Here is a 19716-nt window from a genome sequence, read left to right on the forward strand (position 1 = left end):
GTGTGGTAGCCTGAGTGGGGGGTCTACAGAGCGTGTGGTAGCCTGAGTGGGGGGTCTACAGAGCGTGTGGTAGCCTGCATGCGGTGGGGGGCGCTCTACGGAGCTCCCATTGCCCTGCAGGGTTTCATAGCTGTGACCATCCTTTCTTTGTCATATCCTTGGGCCAGAGGGCTGAGATAAGTGACAATGGTCCCCTGAGGGGCTCCCAAACTGGATGGACCAGAGGTGACTTGGAACAGGCTATAGGACAGAGACAGGGCTGGGGTCTAAGAGCCACTAAGAGGGAGTCCCAGAAGCAGGGCCACATACTACTCAGGTGCCCTGAGGTATGAGGCCCAAACCTCTAAGAACCACTTTCAGAAGCTTATTCTAAAAACCAATCAGAAGGCTGAAGCAGGAGGGTGGCCAGTTCAAATCCAGCAAGAACTCGGCAAGATCTTGTCTGAAATACAAAGTACAATTAAAAATAAATGGCTGCGGCCTGGAGGCGCATGCCTTTAATCCCAACACTTGGGAGACAGAGACAGGCAGGCAGATCTCTGTGAATTCAAGGCCAGCCTGGTCTACAAAGATAGTTCCAAGAAACTAAAACTTTACAAAGAAACCTTATCTCAAAAAAAAAAAAAAAGTAAATAAATCAAATAATTGGCTGTGGTATACCGTTTAGTGGCAGAGCACTCACCTCACATGTAAGGAACCACAGATTCCATGTCCAGGACTGCCAAAGCTGCTGCTGGGTAGCAGCTCCAGCAGGCGACCACTGGGCTGCTCTCTGACCAGGATGCTGCTGATCCGGGTCCCTAGTGTCCTGTTAGGCAGCTAGACGGGTGTTCGAGAGGGACCGGATATGGGGAGAGAGACCCTCAATGCCTCATTCTCCACTCCCCCTCCAGGGAATTCAGCCAAATATGACCCCTCCTTTCGAGGCCCCATCAAAAACAGGTGAGCTACGGGCGGTGGCCCCCAGGGATGTGGGGAGGATTTGGTTTGTCTTTGATGCAGGAACCTGGTCCACTGAGGCATCTGTGTTGTGTAGAAGGACTTGAGGGGACTCAGGGTACTGGGTCATTCTACTTCTTGACTTGGGTGCCAGCTACTCAGGTGTGTATACATCTGAGGGAAAGAAACAACTGCACCTCTCTCTCTCTCTCTCTCCCTCTCTCTCTCTCCTTTCTTTCTCTCTGTCTCTTTCTCCCTCTCTCTGTCTTATTCTTTCTCTCTGTCTGTGTGTGTGTGTTATTATCTGTGCTATATTTCAGCAGAAGAATCCTCACCCTAAAAAAAAAAAAATCTTTCTTAAAGTAGATAAAGAATGTCAATCTTGCCAGACATTATAGTGGTGGTGGGCATCTTTAATCTCAGCACTTGGGAGGCAAAGGCAGATGGATCTCTGAGTTCAAGGCCAGCCTGGTCTACAGATCGAGTTCCAGGACAGCCAGGGCTACTCAGAGATGTATCTGGAAAAACAAAAAACTGAACTAAACTAAACAAAACATGAATGCCAATCTTTCTAGCATTCTCCAATCCTCTAAACTCTAACCCACCCCAAACTGTGCCCCACACTTACACCTCCCAACTCCGCACCCCATGGCTGCACGCGCCCCAGCTCAGTCGTCCATCTCTTCCTAGGGGCTGCACAGACATCATCTGCTGTGTCCTCTTCCTCATCTTCATTTTGGGTTACATCATTGTGGGGCTTGTGGGTAAGTTTCTGGCTACCCAGAGCTGGGACGGAGGGTGAGGACAGAAACCCAGGGAGGGATCACCCCATAGCTGCCTGCCACCTTCCTGTGACCCTGTTGTGTCCCTGTCTGCAGCCTGGGTGTACGGAGACCCTCGGCAAGTGCTCTACCCCAGAAACTCCACGGGGGCCTACTGCGGCGTGGGCGACAACAAGTGAGTAGCCGGTAGCAGGAGGGTAGGCGGATGACAACCCCAAGGTAGACAGCAGAGGCTGGCGTCTGTTGTTCTCCCGCCCCATCCTCTGTCTCCCTGAACTCAAGCATTTCCAGGCCACACCAAGACCCTTCCTGGTCCAGCCTTCCCAGGACTGGGGACAGTGCAGAGCCAGTTTAAGTGCATAAGCTTAGAGTTCAGACATCACGGTGAGTCTCCACCTGAGATAAGTTGGGACTGTGTGACCTTGAGCAACTTACTCAGCCTCTCTGAGCTTGAATTTCCTCAACTGAAACAGCTGAGTCCTTACAGAAAGCATGCAGGCATGCAGGAAGTGCGGGGTAAATAATAAGGCGCCATCAGTTACAATGCTCTGGGAAGGCGGGGTGCTTCACACCCAATCTGCTAAGCCTCCTAAGGTGAGACGGCCATAAAGTCACCTCACTAGGGGGTTGTGCTCCAGAACCAACACGGTCAGCCACCCGTTGGCCTTGTACCGTGAGTACGCCAGGTGTTAGGCATCATCTCTACCTTCCCAGAAAAGCTGGGCCAGGAGCTGGCTGTAACTAATTTGGTCCAAGTGCTATCTCAGTGCTAAGAGAATGACACCCTGTACCCGCCCGGGGCCCTCAGGCACACACATCCTCTCTTCCTCCAGGGATAAACCTTACGTTCTATACTTCGACATCTTGAGCTGTGCGGCAGCCATCAATGTCATCTCCATCGCTGAGAATGGCCTACAGTGCCCCACACCCCAGGTCAGAAGTCAGGAGCTGCCTGAGCCCCACCCATCCCCCAGGCCCTGGGTACCAATGCCTTAGCATGTTCCAGTGCCTTAGCATGTTCCAGTGCCTTAGCATGTTCCAGTGCCTTAGCATGTTCTCTACCCACAGGTGTGCGTCTCTTCCTGCCCACAGGCCCCATGGGCTGTGATGGGGTCCCAGTTCTCAAAGACAGTCCGTGACATTTATAACGAAAAGATGAACTTCTGTCTACCGACGGTGTCCCCAGATATGGTAAAAGCTGGTACCCATGACATCACTGTTGCCAGAGAGAACCCATAATGGTCGGAGGGGTAGAGGTTTGGCTCCAAGGAGGGATAGGCCAGTCTGAGCCTTGATGTGGTAGAATCTGTGGAAGGTGAGGTAGTGGTGGTGATGGTGGTGGAGGTGATAGTGATGGTGGTGATGATGGTGGTGGAGGTGATAGTGATGGTGGTGATGATGATGGTGGTGGTGATGGTGGTAGGGATGATGGTGGTGGTGATGCATAGTTATAATGCTGGGAGCCACGGCTTCCTCATTCTGTTCCATATCAGTGTCTCTGTCTATTCTCCTCCCTCCATCCCCAGATAGTGAAGGACAGCCTGCAGAGGGGACTCTGTCCCCGTTTCCTTCTTCCTTCTACTCCAGGTGAGGACCACGTACACTGTCCCCACCTCGGGGATCAACCCATCCAATATTTTTATTTCTCAAACGGAGGAAGCAATCCTTCATCCCCCTGCCTCAGGACCCTAGAGTTAGCCTCTCGGTGCCCACTGTGAGGCTGTGCACCTGGTTCTGGGGACAGTGATGACAGAAACCACTCCCTGCTGCAGCCACACTCTAGGTGTAGAGATCAGAGACACTTCCAAGAGGTTGAGTGAGTAGACTAGATAGATGGTGCAATCCTATAATTCCAGCTGATAGGGCAGCTGAAGCAGGAGGATAGACGCCGAAGGCCAGCCTGGGACACTTAGCAAGATCGTATCTCAATACAACAATAAAACAGGGCTGATATGGTGGTGTATCACGTAAACGTGCTTGCCACCAAGTCTAACAGCCCGAGTTTGAATCCCAGGACCGGTATGGTAGGAGAGCACGCACTCCTAAGACAAGCTCTCTAACCACCGCAGGCATTGCACAACCCACATGTATTCACACCCAATAAATAGATGTCATAGTGCTCTGTCTCTTAAGGAAGGTGTGTGCTGGGCATGCAGAGCAGCATCCTAGCCTGTGCAATGCCTTGGGTTCCATTGTCAGCAAAGACAGATCAGAACAAAAATAACAAAAAAATATCCCTGTGAGGATGTCAGGAGAGTGTGCGTGGTGAAGCCAGAGAGGCCCTCAGCAGCTATGAGGTGCTGGTCGCTTGAATACGGATTCCCAGCGCCCACAGCAGCTCACAACTGTCCATAACCACGCAGGCGCTCTGACCCGCTCTTCTGGCCTCCACAGGCACAAGTTACGCTGATGCCTACACACATGTGCTGGCAAAGCGTTCAGACACGTAAAATAAAACAAACTGGGCGCGGTGGTGGATGCCTTTAGTCTCAGCACTCAGGAAGCAGGGTCAGGGGGATGGATCTCTGTGGGCTCAAGGCCAGCCTGATTCACATAGTGAGTTCCAGGCCAGCCAAGGCTCTACATAGTAAACCCTGCCTCAGCCGGGCAATGGTGGCGCATGCCTTTAATCCCAGCACTTGGGAGGCAGAGGCAGGCGGATTTCTGAGTTCGAGGCCAGCCTGGTCTACAGAGTGAGTTCCAGGACAGCCAAGGCTATACAGAGAAACCCTGTCTCAAAAAAAAAGCAAAAAAATAAAAAAATAATAATAATAAAAAGCCCTGCCTCAAAAATGAAGCAACATAGATAAATCTTTTAAAAGTTTTTTTTTTTTTTAAAGAAATTGAAATGGATGAATGAATCTGAGGATAATATAGCAAACAGAGATATCTTTCCGAATGTTACAAGTGTATGTGGCTGCGTAAGCTAATCGCGGTCAACCTTTCTGTGGACACACCCCTTCCCTACTGCTAATGTAACCGGTTTGGTTTATTTAAAGATAGAATCATACTCTGTGGCCCAGGTGGCTCCAGACTGGTGATCTGCCTGCCTCAGCCTGACCCTATGCTGAGATGACAGACAGGCGCCGCCATTCACCTGCCTTTATCTTTCCTACTTTTTTTTTTTAGTAGAAAATATATTTTTAAATTTTGACATGAGAAAGGACAACTTTTCAAGGCAAGTAGGATAGAAAAGGCCCCAGGGGCGGCTCCAAAGCAGACAGAGGAGTTCAAACTCGAGCACTTACCAGCGGCCGGGTCTCAGGCCAGTTACTCAGCCTCTCTGTGTTTGTTTTCTCAACATTGGGATGTCAATGATAAACATAAACCGGCCTGCCTGCCTGTTGTTCCAAAGCCCAGTAACAGGCCCAGCTAGATGCAGATGGCATCTCTAGCTGCCAAGATGGCTTACGAAGGTCCTGAGTTCAAATCCCAGCAACCACATGGTGGCTCACAACCATCCGTAATGACGTCTGACTTCCTCTTCTGGCATGTCTGAAGACAGCTACAGTGTACTTATTTATAATAATAAATAAGTCTTTTAAAAGAGAGAGAGAGAGAGAGAGATATGCAGAGATAGAGATGGGGCCGGGCTGAGGCTGAGAGCAGTTTATGAAGGAGGCTACTCAGACGCCCTGCGAGAGCAGAGGTGTAGAAAGTGCGTAGAACCCAGGGCCTGGAAGCGTTAGCCCAGGGACATGACAGAGCCAAGGGACTGAGGACAGGGGAAGTGGAATGAGGAGGCCATAGCTGTCCTGATCTTAACAGGACGGCGAGGTCAGGGCTGGAGGTATTGCAGGAATCCAGGTAATGGGGTGTGAAGACATCTGGCCAGTGCTAGGGAGGGAATACAGGCTGGGAAAGAGCAGAGCCCGTCCACCATTAACCCCTGTCCTGGCTGCGTTCTTGGGTGGGAGGATCAGAGAGACTCCCACCCAGCAGCCCGATCTCTCTTCCAGCTCTGGGACGGTGTTTCCCACTCCCTAACATCAACTTCACTTTACCTGGAGACTTACGGATCGATAACACCACCGTCTCTAACGGGATCAGGTAGATGTCGCCCTCTGTGTCATCCTCGTGTCCCTGGGTCCCTTCTTACCCTCAGCCCCATCTGACTCCACCCCTCCCCGACAGTGGCCTCTTGGACAGCATCAATGCCCGGGACATCTCTGTGAAGATCTTTGAAGATTTTGCCCAGTCCTGGTACTGGATTCTCGTGTGAGTCCATGGCTTCCCCAGGATCAGGCACCACCCTCTGCCCTCCCTGATACTCTCTCCCCACGTCTACATGTGAACCGATCAGAGGGTGGAGGTAGCTCAGAGTGGACCCTGAGCCTCTCAGAAGATGAATTGAATCTACGAATACGTGAGGGTGCAAGGAAAGAAGTCTGGGGCACTAAGAAGGGCTTGGGAGGCGACCCCTCATGTACGTTCCTTACCTGCAGGGCGCTGGGCGTGGCCCTGGCACTAAGTCTGCTCTTCATCCTGCTCCTGCGCCTGGTGGCGGCACCCCTGGTGCTGCTGCTGATCGTCGGGGTGCTGGCTGTGCTTGCCTATGGCATCTACCACTGCTGGCAACAGTACCGAGTGTTTCGGGACAGGGGGGCCTCCATCACCCAGGTGGGCTTCACTACCAACTTCAGTGCCTACCAGAGTGTGAAGGAGACCTGGCTAGCTGCGTGTGAGTCCCCCTGCCCAGCTCCTCTGTCCCCTGGCCACCAAGGGTTGGGTGACCCTGGCCCTGGCCCGCGACTGCCGCCTGCTGTCTCTGTGCAGTGATTGTCCTGGCTGTCCTGGAGGGTGTCTTGCTGCTCATGCTCATCTTCCTGCGCCAGCGGATCCGGATCGCCATCGCTCTGCTGAAGGAAGCCAGCAGGTCAGGGCCGTCCTGTGAGGGAGAGGGGACCTTAGGCAGGGGCGCTGGCCTGGATGGGGGGGAAGCCAGCAGGTCAGGGCCGTCCTGTGAGGGAGAGGGGACCTTGGGCAGGGGCGCTGGCCTGGATAGGGGGATAGGAATCCCAGAGGAAAAAGGTAGAAATGTCCAGTGGTTGACAGTGCTAAATTTCAACCTTATTTATCTTATTTATTTATTATTTCGTATCAGGGGTGGGTTGGGACAGGGTTTCTCTATGTAGCCCTGGCTGTCCTGGACTTACTCTGTAGACCAGGCTGGCCTCGAACTCACCTGCCTCTGGCTCCCAAGTGCTAGGATTAAAGGTGTGTGTTACCGCTACTGGGAAAGTTCTAGCCTTTTAGGGCCTCGATTTCCCCGTCTGGTTTGTTTTGTTGTCTTTGGGAGGGCGATTTGTTTATTTGTGTTTTATGTGCGGGTATTCTGCCAGAATGCATGTCTGTGCACATGTCTGGTCCCTGTGGAGGCCTGGAGAGGGCGTCCGATCCTCTGGAACTGGAGTTACAGATAGTTGGGAGCCGCCATGTCGATTCTGGGAACTGAGTTCAAGATCTCTGGGAGAGCAGCCAGTGCTCTTAACTGTGGAGCCATCTCTCCAGCCCCAAGGGGTTTTTGTTTTGTTTTAGAGACAGGAACTCAAGTAGCCTAAACTAATATCATGGAACAGCTATGTAACTGAGGCTGACCTCCAACTCTGGGTCTTCCCGCCCCACAAGACGGTGGTGATACAGGGTCTCGGGAGGCACAGGCTGGCTTCAAACTCTCTATGTAGTTGATGATGACCTTGAACACATCCTTCTACACCTGCCTCCAGAATGCTAGTAATATGGGCATGTACCACCAGACCTCTTTTATGCTGGTGTGTGTGTGTGTGTGTGTGTGTGTGTGTGTGTGTGTGTGTGTGTAGTAGCCCGGGGTCTCCTGTGTTAGGCATCCTCCTCCGTCATCATCCCCCACCCCTGTCACTCTTGCAACGTAACCCGGACTGGCCTCCGACTGGTGGCAATCCTGCTCTCAGTCTCTCGGGTACTGGAATTGGAAGTACGTCCCACCACCCCTTAGGTTCCCTATCACAACAGTCTAAACGTTGAATGGCCTGGCGAGGACCGACTGTGTGGGTGTGGACTAGGGGCACAGGACTCTGGAGGCCCTGGGAGCTGTGGTGCTTGCTGGGTCAAGTGGTGGGAGTCGAGGCAGGAGAAGCAGAGATTGCCAAAACCACCAGGGTACACACCTTTTAGGGGTTCTCTTCCCTAACACTCCCTGAGGGTCCCATGTGTCTTCTGTGACTCTAGTCTTCCCTACGGGTCCCTGGAACCTTACTCAGTTCACCCGGCGAGAGTCTACAGTGTACCCCTCCTGGAACCAGGTGTTGGGTTTATGGATATGGAAGAGGGAAGCTGTAGTTCCGTTTCTGGTCTGGAAAACAAACAGGCCCGAAGAAGGATCCAGCCAGGGTCAGGCCTGGGAGCGGATGCACAGGGCTGGGGTCCCAGTGGGCTACTCTTGTCTTCATACAGGGCCGTGGGGCAGATGATGTCAACCATGTTCTACCCTCTGGTCACCTTCATCCTCCTTGTCATTTGCATTGGTTACTGGGCCGTGACAGCTCTGTATCCTTTATACAGCCCCCACTGGAGAGCTCTTGGGGGGTAGGGGTGGGGGTGGGAGGTGGGGGGCAGGGGACAGGCCCCATGAGGGGATGGGAGGGACTGGATTGCAAGGGTGAGTTTGGGTTGAATGCCAATCCTCTGTATGGGTAAACAATCTTCATGAGTCCCAGGGGCAGCATTTAGGGGTGTCCTGTAGTTGACAGCTGGCATCATTCTTTTCTTGACTCATTTCTGGGTACCTGGCCACATCTGGGCAACCCCAGTACATCTACTGGGTGTCCAACACCAGTACACCAGGCTGTGAGAAAGCTCCTGTGAATGTGTCCTGTGACCCCATGGTGAGAGGGAATAGGGTGGGTGCTGAGGGGGTCTTGGCAGGTCAATTAATACAGATTTCTGCTAGTGCACAAATACCCGACATGGATGAGGCCTCCCTCAGTTTGGTAATCAAGTTATCCACTTTGTGGAAAGTGAGGTGGAGACCGGAAACTCGAAGTAAAGGTAGGGAGGCTGAATATCAAGTAGAACCTCTCTCTACCTTCAAGGCCATTAAATAGCTCCTCCTCCTTCTGTGACTCCTCCTGTGGCTCCTCCTGTCACTCCTCCTCCCATGGCTCTTCCTCTTCCTGTGTCTTCTCCCACTGCTGATCCTAATCCTGTCTCAGGTGGTTTAAGGAGGTTTTTGTTTGTTTGTTTGTTTTGTCTTGTTTTTTGTTTTTGTTTTTGTTTTTCGGTTTTTTTCGAGACAGGGTTTCTCTGTGTAGCCCTTGCTGTCCTTGAACTCACTCTGTAGACCAGGCTGGCCTCGAACTCAGAAATCTGCCTGCCTCTATCTTCCAAGTGCTGGGATTAAAGGCATGTACCACCATCGCCCAGTGGTTTAAGGAGTTTTTATGGCATTAGGTACATCTGGTGCTGTGCACAATGCCCACCCACTGACAGAGAGCCAAGCTGACTAGACTCTTCCGTTTCCCTTTTCGCTCACATCCTGAGAATGGAGCCCCAGCCAGTGGCACTGGGAAGTCCACAGGAGGGCCTCCTGGGGGAACTAGAAGGCCTGTCGGTATTTCTCGGTACTTGAGAGGTTGAGGTGGAGGATCAGGTTTTTCTGCACCGGTCTCTGTCATACAGCTAATCTGAGGCTAGCCTGAGCTATGTGAAGCCATCACTAAGAAGCATAGCAAAAAAAGAAAAAAAAAGAAAAAGAAAACGCTAATCCCAGCATTGTGAAGATTCAGAGTGGGGATTTTAAATTTAAGGCCATCCTGGAGTTACATAATGAGACTGTGTCTCAAAAACACCTACACACAAAAAAGAGGAGGAAGTCCATTTGGATCTGTAAATGACCCGCTGTGTTCTGTGCTCGGGGCCTGGTTTTCCTTTGTAACTCTCTAACAGTTAAAGCTGACGCAAACCCACAGTGGTCTGCTGAGGGAAAGCAACTCTTTGCTTTCTTTCCCTTTTTTGAGACAGGGTCTCTCTGTGTAGCCCTGGCTGTCCTGGAACTCACTCTGTACACCTGGCTGGCCTCGAACTCAGAAATCCACCTGCCTCTGCCTCCCAAGTGCTGGGATTAAAGGCACTTGTTACCATGCCCGCCGGCATTTATTTGGTTTTTAATGTTCATTTTCTCTGTGTTCTTGGGAAGAATTCCAAACCTATGCAGAAGTAACAGTAGGTAGTGGTTTCCTGCAGCCCTCAGTTCCTGAAAGAACTCTCCTTCTCCCTTCCCGCTTCCTTTTTGCAAAGTTGGAGTCTGAGCCCAGGGCCCCAGGCATGAGCTCCATCCCTAACCATCCTCGGGGCTCAAATTTTACCTCCCTGCCTTCACCTGGAACTTTTTTTTTTTTCCGGTTTTGGTTTTTGGTTGTTCGAGACAGGGTTTCTCTGTGTAGCCCTAGCTGTCCTGGAACTCACTCTGTAGAGCAGGCTGGCCTCGAACTCACAAATCTGCCTGCCTCTGCCTCCCAAGCACTGGGATTAAAGGTGTGCTCCACCACCGCCCAGGGATCTCTAACTTCTGATCCTCCAGTTCTCTACTTCCCATGTGCTGTGACGACAGGTGTGCCCTAAATGTGCAGACTTTAAAAAGTGACCTGTGTACATGGGTGTTGTGCCTGCAGGTATGTCAGTGTGAGGGTGTCAGGTGCCCCAGGACTGGGATTACAGACAGCTGTGGGCTGCCCTGTGGGTTCTGGGAACTGAACCTGGTTCACTTTGGAAGAATAGCCAGTGCTCTTAACTGCTGAGCCATCTCTCCAGCCCCCGCTCAGGGTTTTATGTGGTGGCTTTGTGCATAGTAGGTTCTGTCAGCTGATATGCTTCCCCAGCCCCTCAACAGATAGCTCAGAAGGTGGGGTAGTGGTAAAAAGTTGTCTTTTGTTCCTGAAGCCCCAGATTCCACACTAGAAATGGGGAGGAAAGGCAGCAGCGGGGGCAGGAACAGTGCAGGCGGATAAGAATAATGAGAGCAGGGCATGGGGCTCAGTTTTGTATGGGGGTTTTATAGGATGTGTGAGAATTGGTGTTCAGTCCCAGCAAAGCATATGCATTACACACACATATCACACACTAACACACTCACACATATGCCACACACTCACACACATATAACATGCACCACATATACATACACTCACACACACGTACAACACACATACACATACATGCACCACATACACACACACACACCACACACATATACCACACACTAACATACACACATACAACACACTCACACATACACATACCACACACACACATATATGCACCACATATACACACACATACCATATACACATGCATGTACTGTACACACACACACATCCCGTAGACATGTACACACACACAGACAGACACGCACATGCACACACATACACTCACACATGCACACACACATGCACCACACACCACACAGATGCATGCACACAGACACACACACACACACATGTGCACACTATAACTACTTCGTTGTTACAGCCCACAAAAGTCATTTCAGTATCACTAAATACCCACAATGTGCTCAGGGCGCACTCCAGAAGCAGGCTGCTGGGAAGGTAAGAAGGAGAGAGGGCAGTTGGAAAACACCCACGCACCACGCTGGCCTTCTGGCTAGCTCGTGCCAGTCTGGAAACCAGGAAGCTGCTTCGTCACTATGGCAGGACTGAGGTGGTCTGGGTCTGGAGGCCATTAGGAACAGGGAAGGTCAAGGATTTGCCCGTAACTCCCGGGCATGAACCTGCTGTGTCCTGTCACCTCCAGGCCCCTCTGAACTCCTCGTGCCCAAACCTCATGTGCGTCTTCAAGGGCTACTCGACCACCGGCCTAGCTCAACGTTCTCTCTTCAACCTGCAAATCTATGGAGTCCTGGGGCTCTTCTGGACTGTTAACTGGGTACTGGCCCTGGGCCAGTGTGTCCTTGCTGGGGCCTTCGCTTCCTTCTACTGGGCCTTTCACAAGCCCCGAGACATCCCTACCTTCCCCTTGAGCTCAGCCTTCATCCGCACACTCCGGTAAGCCACGGGCAGCCCCCTAGGGAAGTGTTAGTCCTAGGAATACCCAGGGTGCTGGGGTGCCTCCACTCACCTCACCACCCTCTGCAGGTACCACACGGGATCACTGGCGTTTGGAGCCCTCATCCTGACCCTTGTGCAGATAGCCCGGGTTATCCTGGAATACATCGACCACAAGCTAAGAGGTGAGCGGGTGGTAGGCTGAGCAGCCAGAGCCCCGGAAGGACAGACAGACAGGCAGAAGCCGGCGGCCGCTGAGCGTGAGCTTCTTTGGTCCCCAGGAACCCAGAACCCTGTGGCCCGCTGCATCATCTGCTGCTTCAAGTGTTGCCTCTGGTGTCTGGAGAAGTTTATTAAGTTCCTCAACCGTAATGCCTACATCATGGTGAGCTCAACCGTCCCTCCAGCAGTCCCTGGCTCTGTGCCCCTCAGCCCGAGCTCCACCACCATGTGGGCAAGCTCACCAAACGTGTGGCTCAGAGACCTTTCCTGCCCCTCCCAGATCGCCATCTACGGGAAGAACTTTTGTGTCTCAGCCAAAAACGCCTTCATGCTGCTCATGAGGAACGTTGTCAGGTCAGGCTGCCATGCCCCGGGGGGGTCCCCTACCCACCTCTCCCATCCCGAGGCTGGTCTCAGAAATGCTCTGTGCCTGGTCCAGTGCCATGCTGTCACCGAGTTACAATGGGGGGATGTCTCACTCTCCCAGCCCCGGCAGGACCCTCACCCCAGTCTGTCCTGACTTCCATGTAGGGTAGTTGTCCTGGATAAAGTCACGGACTTGCTGCTGTTCTTTGGGAAGCTGCTGGTGGTTGGAGGTGTCGGTAAGGGTCAAGACCAGGGTTTACAGTGTCAGGGTTCCCCTGGGGTGCAGGAAGGGGGGTCCCCGGAAGAACAGCACTGACCGCGGGACTCTTCCCCACAGGTGTCCTGTCCTTCTTCTTTTTCTCCGGTCGTATCACGGGGCTGGGGAAAGACTTTGAGAACCCCAACCTCAACTATTACTGGCTGCCCATCATGGTGAGTGACACCCCTTTCTGCCCCACCCACATCCCCAGAGGAACCTGGGGGTCCCAGTCAGTCTTGTCTCCTGCAGACCTCCATCATGGGAGCCTACGTCATCGCCAGCGGCTTCTTCAGCGTCTTTGGGATGTGTGTGGACACGCTCTTCCTCTGCTTCCGTGAGTATCCCCTCAACCCTCCACCCCACTCCAGCTCTTGGCCCCCCAGGCTTCTCTCGGAGATTGGTTGCTTGTAGTTTTGTGAACTACAGGAGCCAGAGGGAATGCCTTCAGACATTCTCAGGCTAGAGGGTTAGGGGGGAAAGAAGGGAGCGCAGGCTGAGCATTCCCTCTCAGAGAGGGGGCCTGGCTAGGAAATGGAAGTAGAGTTAAACCACAAAACACTACTAGTAGGTAGATATAGTGTGTGTGTGTGGAGGGGGTCAGTTCTTCATTTTTTATCTAGGGGTTTTTTTTGTGGGGACATGGAGAGGTGAGACAGGATCATGCTATATAGCACAGGCTGACCCAGAATTAAGTCTATAGCTAAGGCTGGCTCAAAGTCATGATCTTCCTACCTACCAGTGTCCACCCTAATGATCTAAGACCTCCCAGTGTCCACCTCCTAAATGCCAGGATTGCAGAAGAAAGCCACCACGATGGCCGGGCATGCGGTTTTTCTTTATCTTGTTATCACCCTATGATATATACAGTTACTTACCCCACTTTGTGTGAGGAAAAACAGGTTATACAACCTGCAGGGCGAGTTGTATCAAACTGCCTTCAATGGCCTGGACAGGAAACCAGGCTGTTCGATTTACACAGCCCGGATTATTTTGGGGGCACACGGGGTGTCGTTTATCACGATCCACTCTGACCGATCTACTCTACCGATCTCAGTCGAGGACCTGGAGAGAAACGACGGTTCTCAGGAACGGCCTTACTACATGCCCAAGTCACTCCTGAAGATTCTAGGCAAGAAGAATGAAGTACCTTCAGGGGGAAAGAACAGGAAGTGAGAGATTCATCATGGCCCAGAACTGCAGCTCTCTTGTACAAAAGCCCTGCCATCAATGCCTTGAAAATCATGATTTTGTAGAAAACAGATTTTATTAAAGATTAATATTTATATTCTTGATAAGTTATGGCTTTATTTTCAGTTCAAACTCACTTCCTTTTTTTTTTTTATTAAAGTCCAAATCGCTATCCCATGGTTCGATACCAAGTAAGAAAAACTTGTTCAGTGACTAAGGCTAGGAGACTGGGGTGTAACTCAGCTGGTAGAGTTTGCCTAGCATGGGAGGGTCCCCAGAGTCTGTCTAGAGCATAAGCAGGACTGGGACTCATGCCTGTAATCCCCGCACTTGGGAAGTAGAGGCAGGAGCACTGGGATTTCCAAGTCATTCTTTGTGTGTTTCAAGGCAGAATTTCTCTGTGTAGCCCTGGCTGTCCTAGAACTCACTCTGTAGACCAGGCTGGCCTAGAACTCACAAAGATCCACCTGCCTCTGCCTCCTGAGTGCTGGTTTCAAAGGTGTGCACCACCACTGCCCAGCTAATATTACACATTTTTTTTTTGGTGTGGCTCTTTTTTCATCCATTCACTCCTTTATTCATTTATCAGTTGCTTATTAATTTTAACCTAGTGATTCTAATCGGTGTTACTCATGAGCTAGGCATTGGGTCATCCACTGGGACGTGGGGTACCATGGTCACACTCCCCAAAATAGTGCCTTTCTCTGTCCTAGGAGCCATCAACTGCCAAGATCTCTTCAGCTAGGAGTGGGGCTTTCCAACCCATTCAGGTGTGTGTGAGCGCTTGTGCGTGCATGTGTGTGTGTGTGTGTGTGTGTGTGTCCCCTAGCCCAATCTGGCCTTGAGTTTCTATACATTGAATTTCTGATCCTCTTGCCACTGTCTCCTGAATGTTGGGATTACAGGTGTGCACCATCACACCTGCTTTAGGATGGTGCACACCTGACTTAGGACTGAACCCAGGGCCTTATACAAACTAGGAAGGCACTCTACCAGCTGAGTCACATGCCATCCCTAACCTGTCTCTTCCACAAGGGCTTCGTAGCTGCCGGTTACTTTAAAACACGCCCCGCCCCTTCGTCGCGTCCCCGGTGTCAGAGCCAGTCAAAAGACTCACACAGCCTGGGGCCGCCTCTGGGTCACATGCTGATGTCGGACAGCTGGATGGACTAATTGGAGCCGCGGCAGCGCGGGCCTCAGCCCCCAAGGGGAGGGTTCGGAGTGACGTGCGCCTTTTTAAAGGGGCAAGGTCAGCTGACGGCTTGCCAGCCGTGACCAGTTCGTGAACAGGGGTCGCGAGGAGCGATGGTGGGCGCAGACCCGAGCAGACCCCGGGGACCGCTTAGCGGCTGGGCGAGCCATCGGGATCAGGGGCTTGCTGCGATCTTCCTGCTCCTGGTGTCCGCGGCGGGATCCGAGGCCAGGGCAGAGGATGACTTCAGCCTGGTGAGCCCTGCTGCACCTGCAGAGGTGGCCACTGCCCAGCTCGGCCACCCCTTCGCGCGACACGCCTGCCCCTCGTCCTCTCCCGACACCTTTTCTCCCTTGGGCCCCTGGCTCGCAATGGGGTCCTCCCCCATCCCTGAGGGGGTTCCTTCTCCCCTCGCAGCCTCTTCTTGCTCAGGAGCCCCCAGGTTCGGCCCGTACTCTCCTCTGGGCTCCCATCTCTTGTTCTAGGACAGCCCTCACCCCTGCTCTGGCTCCCCATTTCCCTCTCTCATGGGAACCCTGACTGGAGCCGGTACCTACCGGTCTTAGGTACCTTAAATCTCGTCCAGCTTGTGTGCATTGAGGTGTCCTTCTGCGTAGGTGCAGCCGCTGGTAACCATGGAGCAGCTGCTGTGGGTGAGCGGGAAGCAGATAGGCTCCGTAGACACTTTCCGCATCCCGCTCATCACAGCCACCCCTCGGGGCACGCTCCTGGCTTTCGCTGAGGCCAGGAAAAAGTCTGCATCCGACGCGGGGGCTAAGTTCATCGCCATGAGGAGGTCCACGGACCAGGGTATAAAGGCGCTCGGGTGGAAAGAGCCGGTGCTGGGTTGAATGGGTGACCCGGGTAGGGAGTTGGGGGTACCCTTCACCAATCCAACTGCCCAGAGATAGAACTCTGGGGCCTGAGTCCCTAACGAGTTAGAGAAACCAGAGGAGGAAAGTTGTTTGGAGAACAAACTGTAACCACCAAGGTATTGAAAATGAGAATTATGTCGCTGGGGAAATTAGCAGGAAATAATGTCAGAGAAAGAAGAAACGTGGTTCTGGTGCCACACTGAGGTCCCTGGGGAGGGGCAGGAAGTAAACAACAAATGGTACAATTTCTCTCTGCTCTTTTTTTTCCTTCTAGGTAGCACGTGGTCCTCTACAGCCTTCATCGTAGACGACGGGGAAGTCTCGGATGGGCTGAACCTGGGCGCTGTGGTGAACGATGTAGACACAGGGGTGGTGTTCCTCATCTATACCCTCTGTGCTCACAAGGTCAAGTGCCAGGTGGCCTCTACCATGTTGGTTTGGAGTAAGGACGATGGCATTTCCTGGAGCCCACCCCGGAATCTCTCCGTGGATATCGGCACAGAGATGTTTGCCCCAGGACCCGGCTCTGGCATTCAGGTTTCACCCTGGGGATAGGAAGAGGGCAAGGTCCAGTGAATCAGATTCCTGAGCTGGAGTCCTTGGGAGGAGGGCGTTCTGGAAGTTTCCATCTCCACTGTGGAGATGAAACTACCACTGACTTCGCACATGGAGAGTGTCTGTTGACAATCTGTCCTTAGCCTGTGCAGGGTAGAATTGGGTGCCATTGGGCAGACACAAACCTCTATCACAATGTCCAGTGCCCAGCAGGGTCCATGAGCTCAGGTTAGCGTGAAGTTCCCAAGGCTGGGTGGGCACTTGTGCACTTCTCCAGTGGTGTATTCTGCATGTCCTGGGGGACTTCCAGGAAAGGGCAGTGGGGAGAGTGTGAGAACCAAGCATGATGTGTAGATATGTGTGAGCGTGTGAACACGTCACGGTGAAGCCCATTTCTTTATATGCCAACCAACAAAAAAAAAAAAAAATTGTTTAAGAACAAGAAAACTAAGGGAAAGAAATCACTATGAGTTAAAGGCTAGCCTGGGCTACATCGTAAGTTCAGAGACAGGCTACAAAGAGAGACAATCTCAGAAAAGGGAGGAGGATCAAAATGATAAAAATGATAGTATTGAAATTGGGGGGTATTTCCAGCCCTCATGGGGCCAGGGCAGGCAGATCTCTGAGTTCAAGGCCAACCTGCTTGGTCTACAGAGAGCGTTCAGGCTGCACAGAGAAACTCTTGTCTTTAGGAGGGGAAAAAAAGCATGCCTACAATTCCAGCTTCAGGCAGTAGAATGAGGAAGACTGAGAGCCGAATGGTCAGCCTAGGGAGTCGGAGGCCAGCTTGGGCTTCATTGTTATTCAAATAAGTAAATACTTTGAATTTAGACAGATATTTTTTCTTTTCTATTTAAAGAAAAAAATTGAGGAGTGTCATTAGCAGAGGGCCTGTGCATGGGCGGCAAGAACTCTACCACTGGGCTGAGCTGTATGCTCTCGGCCCTTTTACTATCCTTTTTGATTTTGAGACAGAGTCTCACTAAGTCCTCAGGCTAGCCCTGAAGTGACCGTCTTCCGTTACTCAGGCAGCCTCCTGAGTAGCTGGGATTACAGGCCTGGCATGAAAAAGCTTCTTAACTTTGGGCAGTGTCTGCGGGAGAACACGAGGGTTCCAGTGTGTCCTCGCCCTGGGAGCTGACAGCTCTGTGCCTGAGCTCCCCGGCAGCACCTTGGCGACAGTCAGACACCCACTTCCTCCTCTTACAGAAACAGCGGGAGCCCGGGAAGGGCCGGCTCATCGTGTGTGGGCACGGGACGCTGGAGCGAGATGGGGTCTTCTGTCTCCTCAGCGATGACCACGGCGCCTCCTGGCACTACGGCACTGGAGTAAGCGGCATTCCCTTCGGCCAGCCCAAACACGATCACGATTTCAACCCCGACGAGTGCCAGGTGAGGAGTCCGTGGACTGCGCCCGCCCACACCACCAACTTCCCCGGTGTCCTTTCACGCCCAGCCCAGCCTCCCTGGGTTCTCCTGTTCTCTCCCCACACAGCCCTACGAGCTTCCAGACGGCTCGGTCATCATCAACGCCCGGAACCAGAACAACTACCACTGCCACTGCAGGATCGTCCTCCGCAGCTATGACGCCTGTGACACTCTCAGGCCCCGGGACGTGACCTTCGACCCTGAGCTCGTGGACCCCGTGGTCGCGGCAGGAGCGCTAGCCACCAGCTCCGGCATTGTCTTCTTCTCCAATCCAGCCCATCCCGAGTTCCGTGAGTGCCTGAGGGTGGAGTGGGTGGGGGGGACGCCACGTCTGAACAAGGCCCGGACGGAGCAGAGACCCACAGGTGGCCCCTCGGACTGTTGCTTTCCTAGGAGTGAACCTGACCCTGCGCTGGAGCTTCAGCAACGGGACGTACTGGCAGAAGGAGAGGGTCCAGGTGTGGCCGGGACCCAGCGGCTACTCGTCCCTGACAGCCCTGGAAAACGGCACGGATGGGAAGCAGCAGCCCCCACAGCTGTTCGTTCTGTACGAGAAAGGCCTGAACCAGTACACGGAGAGCATCTCCATGGTCAAAATCAGCGTGTACGGCACGCTCTGAGCCCCGCGCAGGGACACCTGACTTCTGTCTGCAGAGGGTGCCTGAAACACAGCTCTTCCTCCGAACTCTGACCTCTTGCAACTTCTCATCGACAGGGAAGTCACTCCGTTATAACTTAACACCCAGCTTCCTCCCCCGGACAGGAAGTCCCTCCGTCTGTCACCAGGAGCACTATTTTTCCCAGAATGCTGGGGATGGCCCCTGTCCATTCTCTTCCAGGACCACGGAGCTGTTCCTTTCTGGGACAGGATGGCAGAGGGGCTCCCCCTGGAGAGGTGAACAGATATGAACTCAGGGAACTGGGACTAGGAACTCCAGTGCCTAGGGTATATGGAGGCCAGTACTAGATGTGATTGCTGAAAGTCCCCAGGGCAGAGTGTCCTCAAGGATGAGCACTCACACACACACACACACACACACACACACACGTGTGCACCTTTGATTATTTATGAATCGAAATATTTGTAACTTAAAAATTTTAATGCAGAAGAAGCGTTGTGGAGTCTGTGGTTCTGTCCGCTCACGCCTTCCCGGTTGCCTCGAGGACACTGGAGAGACAGGAAGGCAGTTGGAAGAGGAACTGATGTACTTATTGGGAAACAGAACCCGGTAGATTCCATCCCCGCCGCTGCTGTTCGCAAGTGTCAGAGAGTATCAGAGGGGCTGTTTATGATGTTTCATGTTTCTAAGGTGGGGTGGCGTAGGAAATGGGGAACGGGTGTGTAAAAGCGGATGGGAAGCCTTGTCCACCCAGCCTGTGAGGGGGACGGCCTGTGAGAGAATAGCAGGCAGATGCTGCCAGTGTGGGAAGAGCAGAGCCCTTCAGGTGTGGGGAGAGCAGAGCCCTTCAGGTGTGGGGAGAGCAGTGTGGGGAGAGCAGAGCCCTTCAGGTGTGGGGAGAGCAGAGCCCTTCTCCACGCAGAAAGAAAAAAGCCTAGATGGACACTAAGCACGCTGGGCGTCTGTAATCCCACACTTGCTGGACTGACGTCGTAGCTCAGTGGTAGAGTGCTAGAGCTTGGAATGCCTAAGACTCTGGGTTCAGTCCGGGGTGGGGTTGGGGGGCGTATGTGTTTATTGAGAGGAAGGTGAAATGTACTGCAGCTGACCTCAGAGGACAGCTTACTGAAGTTGTCCTCTCTCCTTCACGCTGTGAGTCCCACGGAATGACCTCAGGTTGTCAGAGTTGGGGGCAGGTGCCTTTGCCGGCTGAGCCATCTTGCCATCTCAGCTTTAATTTTTTTTTTTTTTTA

General features: G+C 52.7%; 2 protein-coding genes across 2 annotated transcripts in view; both read left to right on the plus strand.

Moving 5' to 3' along the window:
* Positions 1-13897, plus strand: part of Slc44a4 (solute carrier family 44 member 4) — a 15403-nt gene extending 1506 nt beyond the window's left edge. The window contains exons 2-21 of the mRNA XM_031348139.1: positions 894-942; positions 1630-1703; positions 1818-1896; positions 2555-2654; positions 2790-2912; positions 3248-3308; positions 5681-5771; positions 5856-5939; positions 6167-6402; positions 6498-6597; positions 8154-8246; positions 8482-8584; positions 11508-11758; positions 11849-11943; positions 12040-12143; positions 12261-12334; positions 12512-12582; positions 12684-12778; positions 12855-12939; positions 13660-13897. Coding sequence (XP_031203999.1) covers positions 894-942; positions 1630-1703; positions 1818-1896; positions 2555-2654; positions 2790-2912; positions 3248-3308; positions 5681-5771; positions 5856-5939; positions 6167-6402; positions 6498-6597; positions 8154-8246; positions 8482-8584; positions 11508-11758; positions 11849-11943; positions 12040-12143; positions 12261-12334; positions 12512-12582; positions 12684-12778; positions 12855-12939; positions 13660-13778 — 2087 coding nt within the window. The 3' untranslated portion in view covers positions 13779-13897. The remainder of the gene's footprint in view (positions 1-893; positions 943-1629; positions 1704-1817; positions 1897-2554; positions 2655-2789; positions 2913-3247; positions 3309-5680; positions 5772-5855; positions 5940-6166; positions 6403-6497; positions 6598-8153; positions 8247-8481; positions 8585-11507; positions 11759-11848; positions 11944-12039; positions 12144-12260; positions 12335-12511; positions 12583-12683; positions 12779-12854; positions 12940-13659) is intronic.
* A 1126-nt stretch (positions 13898-15023) lies between these two features.
* Neu1 (neuraminidase 1) lies at positions 15024-18955 on the plus strand. Its single transcript, XM_031348140.1, has 6 exons — positions 15024-15239; positions 15603-15795; positions 16135-16397; positions 17625-17807; positions 17911-18133; positions 18237-18955. Exons 1-6 carry the CDS (start codon positions 15099-15101, stop codon positions 18461-18463), a joined length of 1230 nt encoding a protein of 409 aa, XP_031204000.1. The 5' UTR covers positions 15024-15098; the 3' UTR covers positions 18464-18955.
* Positions 18956-19716: the final 761 nt, after the last annotated feature.

This window comes from Mastomys coucha, unplaced genomic scaffold (assembly GCF_008632895.1).
Source record: "Mastomys coucha isolate ucsf_1 unplaced genomic scaffold, UCSF_Mcou_1 pScaffold3, whole genome shotgun sequence".
NCBI lineage: Eukaryota > Metazoa > Chordata > Mammalia > Rodentia > Muridae > Mastomys > Mastomys coucha.